Source organism: Falco biarmicus, chromosome 9 (assembly GCF_023638135.1).
Source record: "Falco biarmicus isolate bFalBia1 chromosome 9, bFalBia1.pri, whole genome shotgun sequence".
Taxonomy (NCBI): Eukaryota; Metazoa; Chordata; class Aves; order Falconiformes; family Falconidae; genus Falco; species Falco biarmicus.
Genome location: NC_079296.1, coordinates 41316142 through 41336026, shown reverse-complemented (window position 1 = coordinate 41336026; position 19885 = coordinate 41316142). Strand labels below are relative to the sequence as shown.

General features: G+C 37.7%; 1 protein-coding gene across 1 annotated transcript in view; it reads left to right on the top strand.

Moving 5' to 3' along the window:
* Window positions 1-19885, top strand: part of BICC1 (BicC family RNA binding protein 1) — a 109876-nt gene that overhangs the window by 22011 nt on the left and 67980 nt on the right. Inside the window, exon 2 of the mRNA XM_056352434.1 lies at window positions 16022-16068. Within this exon, the coding sequence (XP_056208409.1) occupies window positions 16022-16068 (47 nt within the window). The remainder of the gene's footprint in view (window positions 1-16021; window positions 16069-19885) is intronic.

Here is a 19885-nt window from a genome sequence, read left to right as displayed (position 1 = left end):
GCATGAACTTAAAGGGATTTGGTATTGTATCAGCTCTTTTAAGCAGGACTTTTTGAGTCTTAACAGTGGAAAAGAGGAACTTTCAGAAATACTCAAGGTTACTAGATAAATGAGTTGTGTAACTTAGAATTACAGTCGTCTAACCACAAAACAATGCTTTCTTGTTTACTTGCGGTCATTAATTTAGCTTAAGTATTTCCTGTGCTGTATCACAAGGTTGTGTAAATTGAGTTTTGTAGAATTTCTCTGGCTTACATATTTCTTGTAAACAACAGTTTTAGAAATAGCTTTGTGTCCATAAAAATACAAATTAGCTAGCAGCGAGCTAGATACTAGTCTTTGAGATCATACACTGTAGGCAATAATTTGCTTGCCTGTAAAAAGACAGGAATCTTAGGATTCGAGTAATGTATTTTGGGCCTGTTTGTGTAGGCAATGTAAATTCAAAACAACTCTCTACTTCCTGACTGTTTCTTAAATTCCTCAGTTTAATATAGTTTGAGTAAAAGGTTCACCAATCCACAAAGGCTGGCTTTCACATCTTGTTATGCATACATTTAAGAGATGTTTATTTAGAATTAGTCTGATAGCCATAGCAGTTACGCAATTTTGCTTTTGACTGCTCAAACCTATTAGAGGTTTCAGTCCTCAGCAGGATTACTTCCTGAATATTGTAAAGTGCAAATGAAGCTTTTTCACATCTTGCAAGTGTAGCAGTTCAAAGGTGTTGCCGGACTTTGCAGTCTCTCTGGAGCATTTCAGCTACCCTATGGCAGGACCTTGCCTCTAGGAGGTGGAAATCACAACGAATCTTACAGTTAATAGATCTGGCTTTCTAAAGACCCATCTGTTAAGAGGGAGGTGGGGGAAGCTTTGTATTTCCATACATCTCCTATATAGCCAGAATAAATGAAAGCGTAGCCCAAATATACATATAGGGTTTGATGTTTGAGTGATAAAGTCGGTGATAAATCTTTGTTCCCGTAGCCTGTTCATATATTCCTGTGTGTTCAGGTACTCTAAAATCTGCATCCGTGAATAATTTTTTGTCATCTTGAGATCAGCCTAAATCTGGGAGGAGTCCCCATGTGAAGATGGCTTACAGCCTAGATCAGTGCTTTAAGGTGAATGGGGGAGTTAAAACTTCTCATCAGTTTTCCACCATCCACATGTAGTCTTGGTGTGATGCACTTCCAGCATGACTGTACTTAATTTAAAAAGAGCTTTGGGGTTTTTGACAGGCAAGACTCCATAACAAGCATTGAGCTATTTGAATATATATCATTGTATTTTCTACCAAGTAAGATTTTGATTTTGGGTTGGTGGGTTTTTTTTTTTAAACCTTCTGGGTAACTAACTTATGGTCTCTTTCCTTTTGACTATGTAATACGCAGTGTGAGCTCAGCTTCCTCATGCTTGAACTATCATGCTTTCTTGGGAGGTACTTGGTTCAAGGCAGTTTGGAGAAGCTTGTGGAATTGTAGCATCTAGGACTGTAAAGCATTAAACTGAGCAGTTCTCAAGGAAATGGTAATGAATATGTTACCTTGCTGCTTGCTTGTGTAACTTGAAATTCTGCTTTTATATGCTTTCCTTAGAGCTAGTTTGGCAAGTTTTCTGAAATAGCATTTAATAAACCCAACGCAGGATGCAACTGGTTAGTTTTTTCCCCAATTAGAAAGACTTCTTATCCCTCTGTCCTTTAGCTCTTCATTCACTGCAGAGAAAATATGTTGTAGTTTTTTCCGTAGTTATTAATGAAAAATTACCTAGAAAGTTGGTGAGAGAATGTAATTATTATTTACCTTAAGTTCGCAAGGATTTGATACCACTCTGCAAACATTTTACAGATTTACTTTGAAAATCGTGTTGGTAAATAAAAAGATACTCTACCAGTGTGAGTGCAGAATTTCCTGCGGAGCTCCGTCTTTTTGTCCAGAAGAAGGCTTTCTCCTGGCGCCAATCTAGAGCAATTTTTTTTTCTGGATATATATGTATTTGCTATGTCTGAGTCCAGTACTGTTTGTATTTGTAGCATTGCCACAGTGAAGAAGCAGATGGGCTTTCCCAAATCAAGGAACTTAACGTAGGAGATAAAACTAATGTAATTGTTTTAATTATTTTTATCTGACTCTCTAAAACTGGAATGCTTTTGCTTGTCCTAAGCTAGCTAAACACTCCACAACATTAAAGTAAAAGCTAATCAGTTATGCTTAACAGCTAATGCAGTCCACATAGAAAATAACATGATTTGAGCTGGTATGGATGCTAGGCTCCCAGCTAAATTTTACCACTGAAATGTAAACCAGTGCAGGTTTTTGTCTTGCTGTAAACTGTATCTAGAAATATTAACTATACAACATGCCATTTTTTATTAACTCTGTATGTTTGAATCTTTTTATTTATATGTATATGCATAAACAGAGTCATTTAATGCTTTGGCAGCTGTATATAGCAGTTGTGTGAGTTAATATGGGAACTGTTCATAAGATGAAAAAAATATGTTGAAAATGTGGACATAAAAACAGCTGTGAAAATACAACTTTTTCACCTTTACCAGAAGGGTCTAGACTTCTGTTGTGCTTTGATCTTCATACCTAAACAATTACTTCATTTCCTTTGTTTCATGAAAGCAGAAAGATCTTGGTGTTGTGAGTAAACTTTAGTTTGGCAAAGTAACTTATATTGCTGGTTTTTTGTGCTGATACATAATTGGGATTCTTTGTCTAGCTAATGTATGGGAAAAGACATGTCAAATAAGCGCACATTTTGTGGTGATAGATAGCTCTAAACTTGGTATATGATGGGTAATTTTCTTTTATTCAACCCACTGTCTTTACTACTTTTTAATTAACTAAATACTTCAATGTATTGCCCCAGTGCTTATGCATGTACTTATTTAAATCTCATATCTTACGCTTTTCTTGGCTTTTTAAACTTTTTGTCCTTTGCTACTTCATGCTAGTTTATAGCCCAGTTATGCTTATGAAGTATCTAAGTGGGTTTGCATTTTTTTGCATGTAAACTTAAGACTCTTGGGTTTTGATTCAGGAGGAGTGTAAGATTAAAAAAAGGATATGATTTACTAAATACTCAAAGCAACAGCTGGTATCAAGTGGTCACTGCTTCGCTAGTAGTGTTGGTAGTGTAACGCATTATAAATTGAATCTAGAAGAGTCACTCACAATCTTACCCTGAACTGGAAATCAGCTGTTCTAAATTTAACAGCCCTCTTCTGGAATTCCTCTATAGTCACATGCCTTAGAATGTGTATATTAGAATATACTAAAAATAAGGCTGAAAAGGATTTGATTAATACTTGAAATATCGATGAAGGCATTTTATGCTTTTGCGTAAAATGGAATTTGGTAGGCTTGTGGTATGTACATATATTTGATAATTAATAGAACTTATTTTCATGATACCAATTACATGTTATACAATAGGTACTGAGTGCTTGACCTGACTACTAAGTACTTTGTATGGAGACCAGAGATGTGGAGTAAAAAGAATGAAAGCATCTGTGAATGGTATCTGGGAAAGAACTTACCTCTGAGGTGATCCATCTGTTTTCAGACTGATTAATACAAAATAGGAAAAGGCAGATACGCAGATTAAGGGGGAAAAACTATGCCAACCAGATGAGATGTGTGGATTTGTGAGTGTGGTCTTTTTCCTGTGAGGTGTTACCAGCTGTGTAGATGTGCAGAATCAGGGGCTCAGATGCCTAGAAAAGAATTCATAATATGTGTCCTTTAAAAACTGTGAGGCTGTTGGTGTTTGGTTTTTTTATTTTTTTTTATTCAGTTAGTCAGAAATTAAAGTGTTTTTTTGACAGAAAAAGGGGAACCTTGTGTGTGTGGTGTTCTCCAAATATACCTATTGCATTTGGGAAGCTGGAGAGTGTGAGTTGGTTAGTTTTTGGAAAAGGAAGAAACCCCCTTAATTCCAAATAATGGGTTTTGTCCCAGTCCATACATATTTGCAGAATCTCATACAACATGATGGTTCCAGATACACGCAGTGTCTTGTTGCTGTTTGAAAAGGCGTTTTTTTCCCCTTGTAGCTCAGTATGTAACCTACATTGCAACAGACTTAAACTGGTTTCCTGTATAAAGCTTTGTCTTTGACTTAATCTTGGCTTCTCTCCTGTAACTCCACATCTGTGAATGACTCATAACAAGCAGGGCCATCAGAAAAATTTTGTGTATGTTTTTATCCAAATCTGTAGGGGTTTTGTTTCTAATTTTTTTACAGGCTTGCTACATTCTTCCCTCCCATGTAATGAATCATACTGTATCTGTACATGTACCTGACAAGAAAAGTGCTTGTGGATTGAGAGAAAGTTGAACGCTAAACAAATAGAAAGAATATCCCCAGCCATCAATCTGCTGAGAGCAGAGCTTTCATATTTGGCAGTTGTCCTCTGTCAGCCCCTGAGGCACTTCTGATATTATCCTTTTCTTTCCTCCTGTAAACAGCAAGTTCTGTTAAATGGATACTCTGGCTTGAGGGCAGAGGTGGATGTGTTGGGCACTGGCAGCAACAGAGGTTCTGCCTCCCGAGGCATTCGAGGGCTTTTTTTGAGCCTTCACGGCATCCAGTGACTCAAGAAGGCAGCCCTGTTGCCAAGCTTTTCAGAAAAATGTCAAGCTTTACATCTCTTCTCTTACTGTTACGTGAATGTTTTGACTCATTTCCAGATGTGTGACAGCATGGAGGTAGCTCAGTCAGCTGTCCTGTCCCTTCTGGAGTGTTTATGGTGGCTCGGCTGCATGGAAGAGGAAAACTGCTAGAGACTAAAAGATGGGTCCTTGTCTTCCATCTTTTCTTCTAGGTGAACAACAGTCCCAAAGTTCAGTGTGAGTTCAGTACATGTCAGCTTATGTGCTAATAACAAAAAGGGATTCAGCTGAGGTGGGCAAGATGAAAGCAGGGCTGGAATGGCTTAACCCTACCGTATTGGTTTGATCTCCTCCCTTGTGTCGGGGAGTAAGCGTACAGTAATGGAAAAGTCAGGTGCTGGCATAAGAAGCTTTTCAGTGCTGTGATGAGAAGTATTTTATAACAGCAGCGGGTCATATGGGATATTGGTGAGATTTTCCTACAGCTACCAGAACAGCCCTTCTCCAGCTGTCTGCTCCAAAACTACTGCCTCTCTTTGGATCATGGGCCAAGGGAATTGATACTATCTAGGCTGTTTAACGTGGGGGAGTTTTTTTGCTGACTTCATGGCTGGCCCCTGACTGTTTCTGTCAGTTCTGTTGCTACAAAGGATTTGGAACAAATTAATACAATGTGACAATTGTTCCTGGCCAGCCTGTCATTCTGATCACAGGTTCCCAAATTTTCTGAAAAACTGAAATGCAGAAAGGCCTGTCTGAAGGCAGGGACACAATTAAAGAACTCGTTGAATAAAATAAGAAAAGCTAAACCACCTCATTTTTCCTCTCCACCTCTCAGCAGAGGTGACACTTCTTGGATGTGACTCCACTTTGCATCTTGGAGGGCTGCTTGGCCAAGGAGTGTAGGAAGACTGAGGTAACAGAATATTTACTTTTATAGATTTAGGTAGCAAAAAGATTTTATGAGCATTAGAATGATTAATTCTATTCCCTTTTTAGTACAGTATCCAAAATATTCTCAACAAATGCTTTTCTCAAAACTGGGGAGAAATACTGGCGCGGGGCACAGTGCATGAATCCACTAACTATAATATTTTAATCAGGCTTCACTCATGATAGTAGTTGTGCATCTTAATAAAGCTGTCTCACGCTAATTGACAGTGTTTCATAGTTTTGCTTTTTAAAAACTGATTATCAGTAGCACAGGTACAAATTCTTTGTGTCCTTAAGAGAAAGTAGAAGTAGGTTCAGCATATCAATAAACTTCAGCTACTACAATATTTAGATGCTGGAAAGCTGTCTTCATCCATTGATCAAAATGGAAGAAAAATGATGCTTATTAAAAATTCAGATTATAGTAATACGGGAATCTCTTGGTGAAAAATTATCAAAAATTAAGCCTCTGTTCTTGAAAAGAAACGTTTTCACAAAGCAAAGGAAACCTCATTTTGCTCATAATAAGTATATTCTCTGATTTTGTATACTATATCTGAAACTTTAATGGTGGTGTTTAACTCCTAGTGATAAGAAATAATTAAGTTGAAATTTAACTTGCCAAAGCTTACAGTAATGTAGCAACTGTTCTTGTTTCAGAAGAATATCCAGTATTTTCTATGACCAGCAGCCCTCTGTTTGGGATGCCCCGTCTTGATTTCTTTCTTCCTTTGAATTGAATTCTCATCTCTTCATTACAGCCTGGCAGTTAGCTGCATCTTCTGCATGGATATTCTCCTATAATTTTAACCTTTTACAATACAATTAAAGTGCTTACAAACTTTTAATTGAATCTTTGCGTTACCTTGAGGCTTCTTATGCTTTAAGGAAAAGTCTAAGTGAAGTTTTGGGTTTGGTGTGGTTCTGTGGTTTTTTTTTTTACTTCAGTTGAATTTTTACTAGCTAGGGAATTTCCAACAAGCCCTCTGCTGCTCCCAGAAGCAGGGGAATTGATTTTAATCTGTCAGTCATTGAAATCAAGAATTCAGAAGGGTTTTTTGAAGAAAAATGCAGGAAATATAGTGACTTCCAAAGACACGCTTTGTTCTTTGGTTTATCCAGTTATGGTTGGGCAGCTGGGTATTCTAAGGAAGAAGAGGCTTTGGTTTCAGCCTAGATTGTGGCAGTAAGAAACAGAAATGTCTGAACAGGCTCTAGAAATGCTAGCGTGAAACTCAAGTTGGTAAAAGTTTGGATGAAGCAAGAGGAAGTTGATAACTTCAGCTAGAAACATCAGCTGGTCTATCGACTGTATGCAATAGCAGAAGTCCTTGAATGGATCAGAAGGGATGACATACGAGACTTCCAGGAATGTTTTACCCAGTATACTAAAATAGAGTGGAAGAATCAACTTTTGCAGTGTTGGGAGAGACTGCCAGTAATCGTTTTTGCTTTTTGACCTCTTCTTGACTTATGACTGCAGTTCTACCATAGCACTCCTAATCAAGCTGGAAAGGGGAAATTTTTGTTACTGGGGTTTCCTGAAGCAAGGAAAGAGAGGGAAAGTAACAGAGATCACAAGATGTTTGGGGCTTTAATATTGAACAAGTGTCAATCAGAGGCAGCTAATAGAGTTGTTTTATTCAGGTAATACAGTGCTGACAGCTAGTCAGTTTTCCTGGCTTTGTTTTTGAGAGTAGCTGGCTGGAAGCAAAGCGTTCACTTTATTGTCTTCATTAAAATCCTGTATCTTGTGCCATGCACTCGACTGTGCTCCACGTTACATAAGGAAGTATTCTGTGGTGGTGTGGATGAGCTAGACCCATGTGTGCCTTTCAAAGGAGAGATTTCTAACAAGGAAAACGGGGCTCCCAAAGCAACCCCAGCTTCACAGCCTGCCTTCAAGCTGTGACTTGGCTATAAAAATAAATAAATAAACAGGCTTCTCTATACAGGGACTTGGCAGACAGCATTTTCCCTAGAGATAAATTTGTTTCGTAAAATTGGAAAAATCTGTTGTTATATATCTAAAATTTACAGTTGTTATATATTAAATTATTGGTTCTAGATAGACTTTTAAAAATATTGGGGGGGAGGGAACTGAAAAAGCAAGTAGCTTTCAGTGTTACTCGGTTCTTTTTACTTCTTTTTTTTCTTCCTTTTTTCCCGATGCTCTTAGTTACCAAATCCATGGAGTACTTACAGAAACTAGAAGCAAATCTGTAGGAATATTTGTTCAAAAATAAATGTTTTCTTGGTCTTTAAGGCATAATGGATTTTTATTCTTGCATTCTTTCTTAGCGATGTATGCAGAGATAGTGGAAGTAAGCATAGTTTATTTTAAACTTTCCTTTTTTCTCTGTTGTCCTCTTTATCCATCCATCATTTGAAATGAATAAAACTTTATGAATTTGGTTTGTAGGATGGTTTTAGTTATTTCCCAACAATACTAATTTTAATACAGTATGCCAGGGGAAAAAAGGGTTATTGAAAGCAAATATTCTAATACGTGAATATGGCTATATAACCTTTATGATTCTGTGTCTTGAGAGTAAATGTGGGCTTAGGGGGAGAATGAAGAATACAGTCTTACCCATCTGTGTTTACACATGCATTCAGATGACATGGGCCTTGATCCAAGACATCTCATCTAGCTAGCAAGTAGTCTGAAAAGAAGCCATAGACAGTGAGCTTCTGGGGGGCTTATAGACACGGTATTTTAACAGCAGGGTAAAAGTATCCTATACTCAGTCGGCTTTTTTTCCCAGAATTAGTTATGTCTGTCAGAAGTTATAGCACATCTGGCCTCTTTATGGATAGCGTAGTTATGGCATATCAGGTTCCTTCTAACAGAAGGAGATACAGTGGAACCCACCCAAAAATGTCCAGATATTTAACAGTGTATTTATCGTCATTTACCGAGCGTGCTGAAATTCTTCTGATTCTTCTTTGGCTGTTCTACCAGAGGAAGAATGCTCCCATAGAATTTCAAGTTTGCATCATGGATATCTTTTTGTCTGCATTGTTTCTAATTTTTCCTCCAACCTTTTAATAAAAGGTAACACTTATTTTCAACTTCAGTCCAAGTATCCTTTTGTCACAGAGTATGTAGACACTGGGTAATTTCTGTAGTATTCCAGATCTGACAAGTTTGTCAGCATGGTATACGGACAGGTATGTTTTTGCTAGCTTTCTTAGCTGTTGAGTGTGCCAGTAACTTCTCAAGTAATTTGGGTCTCCCTTCGCACACCTCCTCCTACTGATACCTCCAGCTGACTTTGTGGATTTACTCTGACCTGTCCATGGTAAGCATCCTCAAAACCTAAAGGTCACTTTATATATGAATTTAACAAAATGTAAATGCCTGACTGTATTTCACTGACTTTGGAAAACTTGGTTGTGTTTATGAAGCTACTTAAGATTCTAAAATACCGAGATTGATATGTGTTACAGGTTACTTCATTACAACAAATTGCATTAAGTGAGCTGAATATGTAATCTTTTTGAAAAGCCAACTGAAAAATAGTAGTCAAGACTGTTATGCAGATTTCTTGTGTGTTTAGACCTCGTTACTTTCCTTGTCAGACCCTTTCATTTTAGCTGAGTTATATCTCTATCTCGTTTCTTGGTTTCTAAGCTGAAAACTGGAAGTGAGACTAGCTTTGTAGTTACAAGAAAAATGGAAAATTGTTTTGTTTGGATTTCAACAAATTCAATTTAAGGTCCGTGGTTTTTTTCTTTAACAATGTGTGCTCTATCTTTTAGTTCCTAAAGGCATATTTTCAGCAATTTGGCTTAACTCTGTGGCCATCGGGGTGGAATTCTTTCTCTTGGCTTGATATAAGCAAGCTTTCAGAGTATGCATGGTTTAGTGTCTGACTTTGTGCACAGGAAAACAATCGTTTTGTCAGGTGGTTTCTGGTTCAATGAAACAAGCTCTTAGTTGGATTTTTTTGCTTGTATGATAACCAGCTTGGTAACTTCTGAGAAAGAGCTCAGACTTTCAATGCGAGTAACTGTCCATTTCATTTACAAAATAACAGTAAATAAAACCCAAACTTGGCTACGTAGCTAGCATGCTTCTAAGGCAGTTTCAGGAAAAAATCAAATCTAGTTAACATGAGGACAATCTGAACTGAAGTGTTAGGAATTTCCTCATTCAGTGGATAGGAAAGGTAAAGGATTATTGATTACTTACCTTCAGGTATATTATTCTATAGTTTCCTAAAATCATAGAATAGTTTGGGTTGGAAGGAACCTGAAAGATCATCTCATTCTAAGCCCCCTGCCATGGGCCGGGACACCTTCCACATGACCAGGTTGCTCAAAGCCCCATCCAGTCTGGCCTTGAGCACTGCCAGGGATGGGGCACCCCCAGCTTCTTTGGGCACTTCTAGTGCCTCACCACCCTCAGGGAATGATTTTTTCCTGTTAAGTTGTTCTGTCTGACTGAAATTAAAGTATATATAGTTATCTCTCCTGTTAGTGTGTTGATGCAAGGCATGATTTTGTTTCACCATAGCTGAAACCTGAGGAGCAGAACATGGTTTTAAGTTTTCTTATAAATGTAGTCTTTCAATGCGGATGGAGGAAGAAGTTTTGATACCGATCAGCATAAAGGCAAATTCACAAACAGATATTACATTGTATTTTCGATAACAATTTCAAGAGTTTAGAAAATGAGATATGAAGCTGATGTGAGATCAACACATGCTTAGAATAATTAATTTTTAACAAAACTTGGCATAATCAGTGTATCTCGGGTTCAGTTCCTGTAAAATACGGCCTGTATTGTAACTATTTTTTTCCATAATTAAAATAACATTTGAAGTAAAAGTTCAAATTGATTTTTCCATGTGAACTTAGGAGAAATTACAATTGGGCTTTTTTATGATTTGCTGATTAAGTAGACAAGTAGTGTACTTCATGGGTACCATAATAGTTAACACCTGTTTCAACTGTTTAATATTTGTATTGGATGGAACCTTGGCAATCCAATATATCTTGAAAAGCAAAAACCTAATATAAAATATTTCACAGTATGGAAGAAATTATAATAAACAGAGTAGAGCTTAAAATATAAAATGCTTATTACACACATTTACGTAGCCTTTCATCTGTATTTTTGAAACCAATGTTACCATTCTGTGTAAAAATAATCCTAGTTTTTATGAAGGTCAGTTAAGTGATTATTCAATACCATAAAATAAATTCTCTTTCTAAGAAAAAAACAGCATTTCCCGAGTAGCAGAGGTTGGCAGAAACTAATCAATTTGTCAGTCAGAAGTTGGTACACTGTATTAATTACAATTTGGTTTGTGGTTTCTCCCAAATTTGCTTCGGGGACAGAGACCATTGGCAGGAGGGTGGAACGGTCACCTAATACAAGTAACCAGGCATGGCTTTCTAGAGCTGATCTGGAGATCTTGTCAGAGCACTGATGCCTTTTAAAAAAAAGCAACTTAAGCAGTTGTTATTGGCGCACATGTAGTTTAATTCAAGGAGTGCTTTCATTGTCTTGGTAGCACTTTTGCTGTAAAATGCTGCTAGAAAGTTAACTACTCTTCTACTCCTATTTGTAGTGCCTACTTCTGCTGGTGGGAGCCAGTAGTTCTGGAGAAGACTTACAAAAAGATAATTTTGGCTGCCACTGCTTCCTGAAGCTGTACTTGCCTAAACGCCTTTAGCTGGTGTATGTCAGAGCTACCAGCTAAGTAAGCCCCGAAAATCTCCTTCCCTCTGCCCTTGCCAGCTAAGCAAGTCTGGGGGGCTATTCCAGTAAATACTACTTTGTCTATTAAGTCTAAAGCTAGGGCTGGTCTCTGCCACAGATGCACAGAAAGCTGTGCTGTCAAACAAAGGAGAGCAGCACAAGATGGAAGCGAGCAGCAAAGGCTTTTTCTGTTTGTGGCCAAAAGTGTTCTTGTAAAACACAAGTCTGTCTTGTCTTCCACAACTTGGACTTGTTTTTTCAAAACATTCTCACAGCAGCTGAAGATATTGGGCTCTAGTGACCTGTATCTGTAGGAAGAAAGCTCTCTAAAAGTGTTTTTTAATCATTGTTTGAAGTGGAATTTAGCAAGCCATTAAATAACTGAAGTGCACTTGTCGACATATTTCCTAGACCAGGACTGTGATGGTATCTGAAGTGTTAAGTGTTAGCGTCACTTCTTAATGTTGTTTGTTAATGGTATGTTATTTTAAAATCATTCATTTCATTTAAGAAGTCAGAAAATTCAAAACTGTCTATTAAAATCTGAAAGCTTATTTCAAATGTAATGATGAGATGGACTAGATTGTGCCCTCCATGCAGCACAAGTACGGCACTGCTGGCCCCCTCAGCCTCCCACAAAAGACTTGTTCGCTTGAGTGTTTGAGAACTTGAAAACTTACTGCTTTTTGAAGAAAGCTTTGGTTCATATTAAAACGCTAATTAATATTAGTAAATTTACTGAAATAATATGCCAGGGTACGTCAGTCAGATGTAAATTTGGGGAGCTTATCAATGTCTTTCAAAGATGAGTGTTATTTTGGGAGTTGGGGTTAATACTCTCAAGATTTGTTTAAAAAGAAGTTGAGCTTAGGATTCAATGACCTATCAGACTTTTTCCTCAACACAGATTAACTCTTGCTTTTACCTCTGTTTATCTGATTTGAGGTAAACCTCAATGACTTAACTAAATTGCAGCTCATTGTAGTGAACACTGTAGATGGTTTCCGCTTCTAGTGACTTATGCATAAATTTCATAACTCTGGAATGGTTCTTTTGCTCATTTCCCTGCAAAAGATGCTGGTTTTTTCTTGTTTGAACAAAATCTGTTTAGCTGTTAAATTATGAAAGAAATGGATAAATTTTGCCTTGTATGCGGCTGCTGTTACTGTTTTCAGAAGTGCTAGAATGCCTTTGCCTGCTTTGGTGATTAAGTAGTAAATGTTTCGCATGCATGTTGGAAACTTCCTTAAATATAGGTACTTAGAGGTAAACATAGATTAAAATGTGTGTAATTGTGGGTAGCATTCCAAAATTCATAAACTACTGGTAAAATTTAATTTTTCCTAACTGTAATTTCTCCTTAAAAAAGAAATCAAATTTTAAGAAGCAAGTAAAATAAGAGTAAACCAATAGAATTGGTACAAATGGTTATATCAAGAGGAGGGAGGGCAAAAGAAGGAAATAGCTGGAGAAGAGCAAACTTAAAAGGAAACACAATATACTGCTTCACATAGTTCATCTTCAGATTGCTAGGCATTTTTTTCCTTTCTGGTGAAAGATATATCCTAAGTGTAACTCAGTAGATCAACTGCAGTTCTGAGGATTTTTTTTTTATTATTCAGCGCATAATTGAGATGGTAATGACTAGATCCCCTTAATATACAAAAACTATTTTATATGAAAATAATCAGGCATACCTCTTAATGGATTAAATAGTGCTGCATCATGGACATGAAGTGACAAACTACTAATACATTGCAATGTTTTTAATGACATGAAGAACTGCTTTAGGTACAGAGACCTTAAATGTCAGTGTCTTAAAAAACACCACACAGTCGTCTTGCTTTTTATAGGTATCATGAGAGCTTACAAATAAGTTATCACAAAACATATTTTATGTGCTAAAAATCTATAATTAAAGACTATATCTTAATAGTATGGTTTTAGCAACTAAAACCACTGATTATTAACAAAAGATGTTTCTAAAGTGCCATTTGCTCCAACTTCACTATTTTCTATACTGTTTTGTATGGGTTTGTTTTTTCTGTGAACCTGGTTTAGGATGCTCTTGTTCCTTACTTAGTCTGTGCTTGTTGGAGTCCATCTGTTGTGCCGTACAGTTGTTGGTGGGGCCAAGCTGTAAATCAGGTCACCAGAATGATTCAGATTAAAAATAAACCTACAATAAAAAGCATAGAATTTGCTTTGTCAGCATTGTGTTTAAATGTCTTGCAGAGCATCGCTGCTATTATGTAAGTCGTCTCTTGTTTTTATTCAGTTCAGAAATCGTGTATTTGCAGCTGGAACAAGATCTGCCTATTCTCAAAACTGCAACTTCAGCCTCACGTCAGTCATGTTCTCATTTCCAATTATCTCCTGTAGAAATAGTGTGGTGGGACTCCTCATTTCCCAAAAGTTTCACAGCTATTCCTGAGTTAATGGAAAACTTGTCAAACAACATGCACGTATCGAGTGTCCACTGTCAAAAGAGTTGTGTTTTTCTGCTAGTATCTGTAGCTTGTAAATCTGAAAAACTGAAACCCTCCCTAATTGTTTTCTCTGCTTCCAGAAGACCTTGTTCTGGTGAAACATGCAGAAGTTTTCTCTTACAGGTGCTTGCGGCTTTGGAGGGCAAGGAGGGCTTTTGTTTTCTTCCCAGACTTGTGGAACTGTGGAGTCTGTAATTGCTCTGCAGCAAGATGACTGCTTGACAGGCCTCTTTCGCTGTCTCTGCTCTGACTACACTTGAGTTAAATAACATGAAGTTGTGAAGTGTATTAGATGAAACTTCCTACTGTACACTTTCTCCATGGTATTTAAGTGTTGCTATTGATATATTGAGCAGCTTATTTCAAATGTAGTGGCATTGCATCCTCTCGGGTAGAAAAAGTAATTTTATGCTTCTAGCCCGTATCTGGTCAGTTGCATTTGTTCCTAGGTTGTGCTAGATGAGTTTAATGTTAACTGAAGGGTTTGGAATTGCTTGTGCAATTAGAAGAGTGGGAAGAACTAAGTACCTGAAACAGTTTTGAAGCCAAGGTGATGCCATGAGCTGGAGGTTTGTTTTGTATGTGAGAAATAAAGAAAAAACTTGATGACAATGAGTTTCTTCAGTAATCCAGTACCATTCAGGGAACTTTTCTGCACTTGGAGTTCTATTTGGAGGCATCCCATTCTCCAGGCAAAAAGAAACTGTCTGCATAATGATCTTGAGCTATTGTGTGTTGAATAGGTTGCTAGGTCTCGGGTTGCGACCCAGCTAAGCGGCAACGTAAGCTATATGCAAACAGTTCTATCCCTTTAAATGCAATAATTTACATAAACTAAATTTACAGTTACGGTTTTAAATGCATGTGGGAGATAATCCAGGCCCTGATCCAGGTCTTGCTCTTGACATCACTGAATTACATTATTGCTTCTCGTAGGTTTCCAGGCTGTCTTCTACAAAGATGTTTTGTTCTGCCACTGTGATGTTGTCGGCACTGTTTCGGAAAAGTGCTGTGAAGGCTCTATAGTCTGTTTACAGCCTGCATGTATTTGGTTATTATTCACTCTTCCTTTTGTTAGGGTTTCCTTTTTATGTAAATAGAAATGTCCCAGTTTGACCAGTACAGCCCTAGAGTACAAGGAGCATTTTGGTATGCTGGCACGTGTACTTCAGGTGATACCGGTTTTCCCTGCCTATGCTCCCTGAAGCTGAGTCCTGGGACCCCCGCCGTGCTCAGCCCTGTGCGCTGGGTCGGTTGACTCTGCAAGAGGTGTGTGATGGCGGTGAGGAAGAGGGTGGTGTTCTCCGCTGCCTTTTCTTCACCGAAGAGGATTGGTGTGAAGAATGCTCTCTGATAGCATTTCTCCTCACCAACCAATCACAAACCTTTCAGCCTGTGATTTCCTAGGCTCAGGGGGTGAAGTACTCTTAGTTTTTCCCTGCTTGACAAGTGCTTCTTTGCCCACAGTTGCCAAGCCCTACTAGTAGCCATGATCAGTGCCACAATTAAGCTTCAAGTCATCTTTCTTGAATGTCGTTCTGAAGTGTTGAAATGTGCTCGTGCCTCTCGTTTGTACAACGGCCTCATTTCTGGTGGGACTATCTAGGGGTGCCCTTTGTTTTTCAGCTGCTCTGAACGTAGTAGCTCATGAACATCGGCTGGTGGAAAGTACATGTTGCAAAATTTCATGGGGTAACAAGCAATTGAGAAAGGAATACTTAACAGCACTAGGAAGTATTTAGATTTTTGTTGTAGTTACTCAGTCTTAGTAAACCGAATAGTGGTAGCTCTGTATTTCACTTCAATAGAAAAAATTGCAGGATAGAGGAAAACATATTCTTAATCTGATTCTGGCTTACTATAATGCTTATTCTTGTTTTGGTTCTAATTTTTATTGTTGATACATTAAATCTTGTGCCCTCCTAGCTTTCTTTTGATCCTCTTATGGGTAGAATTACACAGCAAAGTATGCAGTATGAATAAATCATTAGACTTACACGACCATATTTACTTTGTAACTAAAATATGCATCAGTATATTATAGCTCTGGTATGCAAATACAAACATCTGCTTGGTCTCCATCCTTCACAAATGACTTGTAAAAGGCAGTTTCGGATATTACTCAGTTGTTGACAAATGTTTATTGCATGAGAAAAGATTGCCTGGAATTTTGGTTTCACAGTAGTATGTACTCACTAATAATTTCTGTATGTAAACCTGTACTATGTACATAGTAACCATATCCCACCTTTCTTTTACAGCTGCTGCAGAAGGCAAAGGGAAAAGTGGGGAAGACTTTTTTCAGAAGGTAAGAAAGATATTTTAATTGTGTAATATCAGTTGACTAGAGGAAAAATTATGCCCACTGCTCATGAGATCAATTTGATCCACTGTATTGATCAAAGTTTTGGAAGTGTTTGTCATTAGTGTGTCTGCTAACCCATCAGCTGCGCATGGAATGCAATGAGAAGTATGTTCTTTGGTGTATGCTACTGTCATTCATGCACAACAACTTAATTATCCTTTAACTGTAAATGTCAAAGTATACATTATGAAAGTTTATTTTGCTTAATGGCAGGGGCTTCCCCCAAAAGATCACGTGAGGTGGTCTTAAGATTTTTAGGTCTACAGAAAAATGCTACATTCTGTTACTGAAAAACTTACACCAAACTTTTTGCGCTATCATTGCAAGCATAACTATTTGGTTGAGAAATGCAAAGGCCTTTTAAGAAGTAAATACATCATCCACAGAGTGATTCAATAAAGTTTGTGGTTAGACAGAAGCACGGAAGGACTGGAAAATAGTCCTGCAGCAACTAAACTACAAAGAGAAACATGGTCAACAGTAATGGCTTTGAAATTACTTTTGCAAAGGAACATGGTTTTGGGGTTTGGTTTTTTGTTTTTGGTGTTCTGGTTTTTCTCAATAGTAGTGCATAAAATATTATTTATGACTTATGTTAATGAAGCTCTGGATACAAATAAAAATGACAAGCTGTGTTGTCTGTTGTGCTGTTGAGAAGATAGTGTAAATTTTCATGCTGTATACTGTAATACCTTGAAACTCCTTTTTGACTGGTTGTCCAATAAAAAAGTAGTTTGCTGGATTTTCCATGTTTTCTACATATTTATAAGTGGTACTTCAAAAAAGGTCTCTTTATTTTAGATGTGAAAGAATACTTTATCCTGCATGTAGTTGTCCAATGCTTCGATGAAGGCTGGTGGGGAGGAGTATGTATACCATCAAAATTTACGTTTTGGGAAGTATTTATAGGAGTCTTCAGATTGTTGCTCTTGACTGTCAATTGAGTTACTTTTTGAATGTGGTGTTTGTGCTTAACTGTCTAATACTAGTGTGCATAGAGGAGAGTGTGCCAATAATTCTTCCTTAGGCTTTTATCAAAATGCATAGGGGTTTTCTACTTAGTGAAACAAGGCTAAGCCATAGTACTGTATACTTTATTCTACACATCGTTCGTTTTATGACAGTGTTTTCTCACATTTGTTTAAATATGCTCATAATTCTAGAAGGTGTGGACAAAATATTTCCCTATGGCATTGAGCAGTTTATATATTTGACATGTGTATTTGGATACTTGACTGTTTACTGTAGATATTATGTACCTTACAATTATGTAGTTGTTACTGTAATAACAAAAAATAGTGTTTTAGATTGAATAGGAAAGCAAAATGTACTAAACTTCAAGTATGTGAATGAGGGTACGCTACTTACCCATATTAATAATAGATGTAGTGGCTATTTTGACATTAATATATTGTCATATACCTGCCTAATTATATTATATAGACACAGCGTGGATGTTGTCATAGGTTAAAGCTGCTTCATTCTGACTGGCATTCTTCTTTGTCTCATCAACTCTATAGTTCAGGTTACTAAGTTTCTAAGTACATACACACAATACTACAGCTAATAAAAACAGATGGAAACTATCTTCTTCGTGAGTTTTCTTTTGTTCAAAAAAAATCTTTGGCTAGTTGCTCACAGCTTACTCACCGTCTCTGTCTGTGCAATTTCCTTTAATCAGAGTTAAGCTTTTTCCTTTCCCATGTGAAATGAATAAGGCACAGTTTCTGGAGGTAAAATGAAGACTCTTTTCATGTGTTTCAGGTTGTGTAGCAAGGAAGAAAGTGATTTGTAGCATTAGAAACACATTGCAAACTAAAGGGGCAAGATACTATGAGAAATTTAATATGAATTCGAAGCTATAGTAAATGTGTGGGAGTTTTTAAGTAGTTTTGAAAATGAGATTTTCTTTAGGGCGTTATTGGCAGGCAACTGGAATGGGGAGGGGAAAAGCATCACTTAAGAGGTACATCAAGAACGGGTGTAACTTGTGTAAATAATGCCACGTACAGCATTTTTTGACAAGCTCTACCCTCCGTGTACTGAAGTTACTGCTTGGTGTGGCGGGGGTGAGGTGGAAGCAGTTTCCATATGAGCGCTGAAGTGATGGCAGCAACAAGGCAAAAGTTCAGGAAGGTGATTCCATGTGTTGAGACATGCAGACCGAGAGGGAGGGGAGAGGAGGCTGGTACTGGACAGAGTGAGACAATGCTGCCAACTTGCAGGCGACTCTTAAGTGGCTGCTGGATCTTGCTTGGTGGCTGGGCAAAGGGGGACAGCATTTGGGGTTTTTTATTAGTTTGCCCTCATACACTCGCAGAGCTGGGCTAAAAGTCAGGGACCCGGCCTGGATTGTTGTTATATATAGTATGCCCTAATGAATCTGTCATGTTTTCAAAGAAAATTAAGTTAATGCAAGGTTTTGGTCTTAAGTAGTCTTTTACTGGTCTTGAAATGTGTGAGCAAGTAGTATTACTTTCTTGGATTTTCAAAATCAAGCAGACTCTTAGTGGATGTGAACTGCTTATATAAGCTTTTAAATTTTGAAGTTTAATAATAACAATTTAAATGTCAAAATGCGTTATTTCACCGACCATTTTAGCAGGACTAAGTGCATGTGCTGCAATTGCCAGTAAGTTACAGAATAAGCCCCAGTTTTTGCCTGCAAGGGACAAATTAAGCTAATATTTCTGCCCTGTCACAGTGGGGAAGCCCCTTCCTCTCCTGAAATAAAATGAAAAGTGGATAAAAGTTTTTTGGTAGCATCACTTCAAAAAATCTGAAGACTATAGCATACTTTCTTCTAGTATTTCTAAGTTTAAATACTGCTTCAAAGGAGGGGGGGGACCTAACACGGTCTAATGTGGATTTTTCAAAACCACTGGGAGCTGCTAATGACTTAGCAAGGAGTAAGTAAATAAGGTGATAGTTTTCTCTCTAGAGCTCTCTAATGTCCAGTTCAGTGACAGATAATCTTAAATACACATGGATAGGTTTGCTGTTGTGTGATGCTACTTCTGTGAAAGATCCTTGTGGGCCTTGCTCTATATATTATTGACCTAATTTATTCTGTGAATAATACATAATATTAAATGATTACTTGTTCTTTACCGAAAGCCCTTTGTTGGTTGATGGTGGAATTTTTCCATTGAGTTCCATAACATCTGGTTCATGCCTCATAGGCAAGCAAGGCCCTTCCCAGGGAAAGCCAGGACATTGTTCCAAGGACCATGTAATTGATGTAGCACTATAGATCTGCATGGTACTGTTAAATCAAATGTAAGAAGTTGACGGGTCTCTTCGCTGAAGAGTTCATAATACAAAACAGATCAGGGTCAGCTGTGTGGACAGAGGGGAATTTAATGCATTGTTTCTGGTTGCTTTTAGTTCTTGCATCATCAAGTGGGTTTTTTGGGGTTTTTTGTCGTTAGGTTTTGGTTTTGTTTTGTTGGTTTTTTTTTCTTGAGCACTTGGAAATCTTAGTGCTGATAAACTTTCATTCTGAAACTTCTCAGGGCAAGAGTGTACATCTGGCCTTATCATGGCACTGTCAGCAGTATGGTGGGTGGTAGGTGAAGGTTGTGATTTTAGTAGAAGTTGGGTGGAGCTTTTGGGCTAACATGGGGACTGTATGTGCAGAAGGTAGTGTCTAGAAATGATGCACATGTGGTGCTCTGCCCAGATGCTTGACTCTAGGTCAGATGGAAGCTGCTCATTTCAGCGTAATTCAGTGCATATATGTGTTAGGCATGGGCTTCTG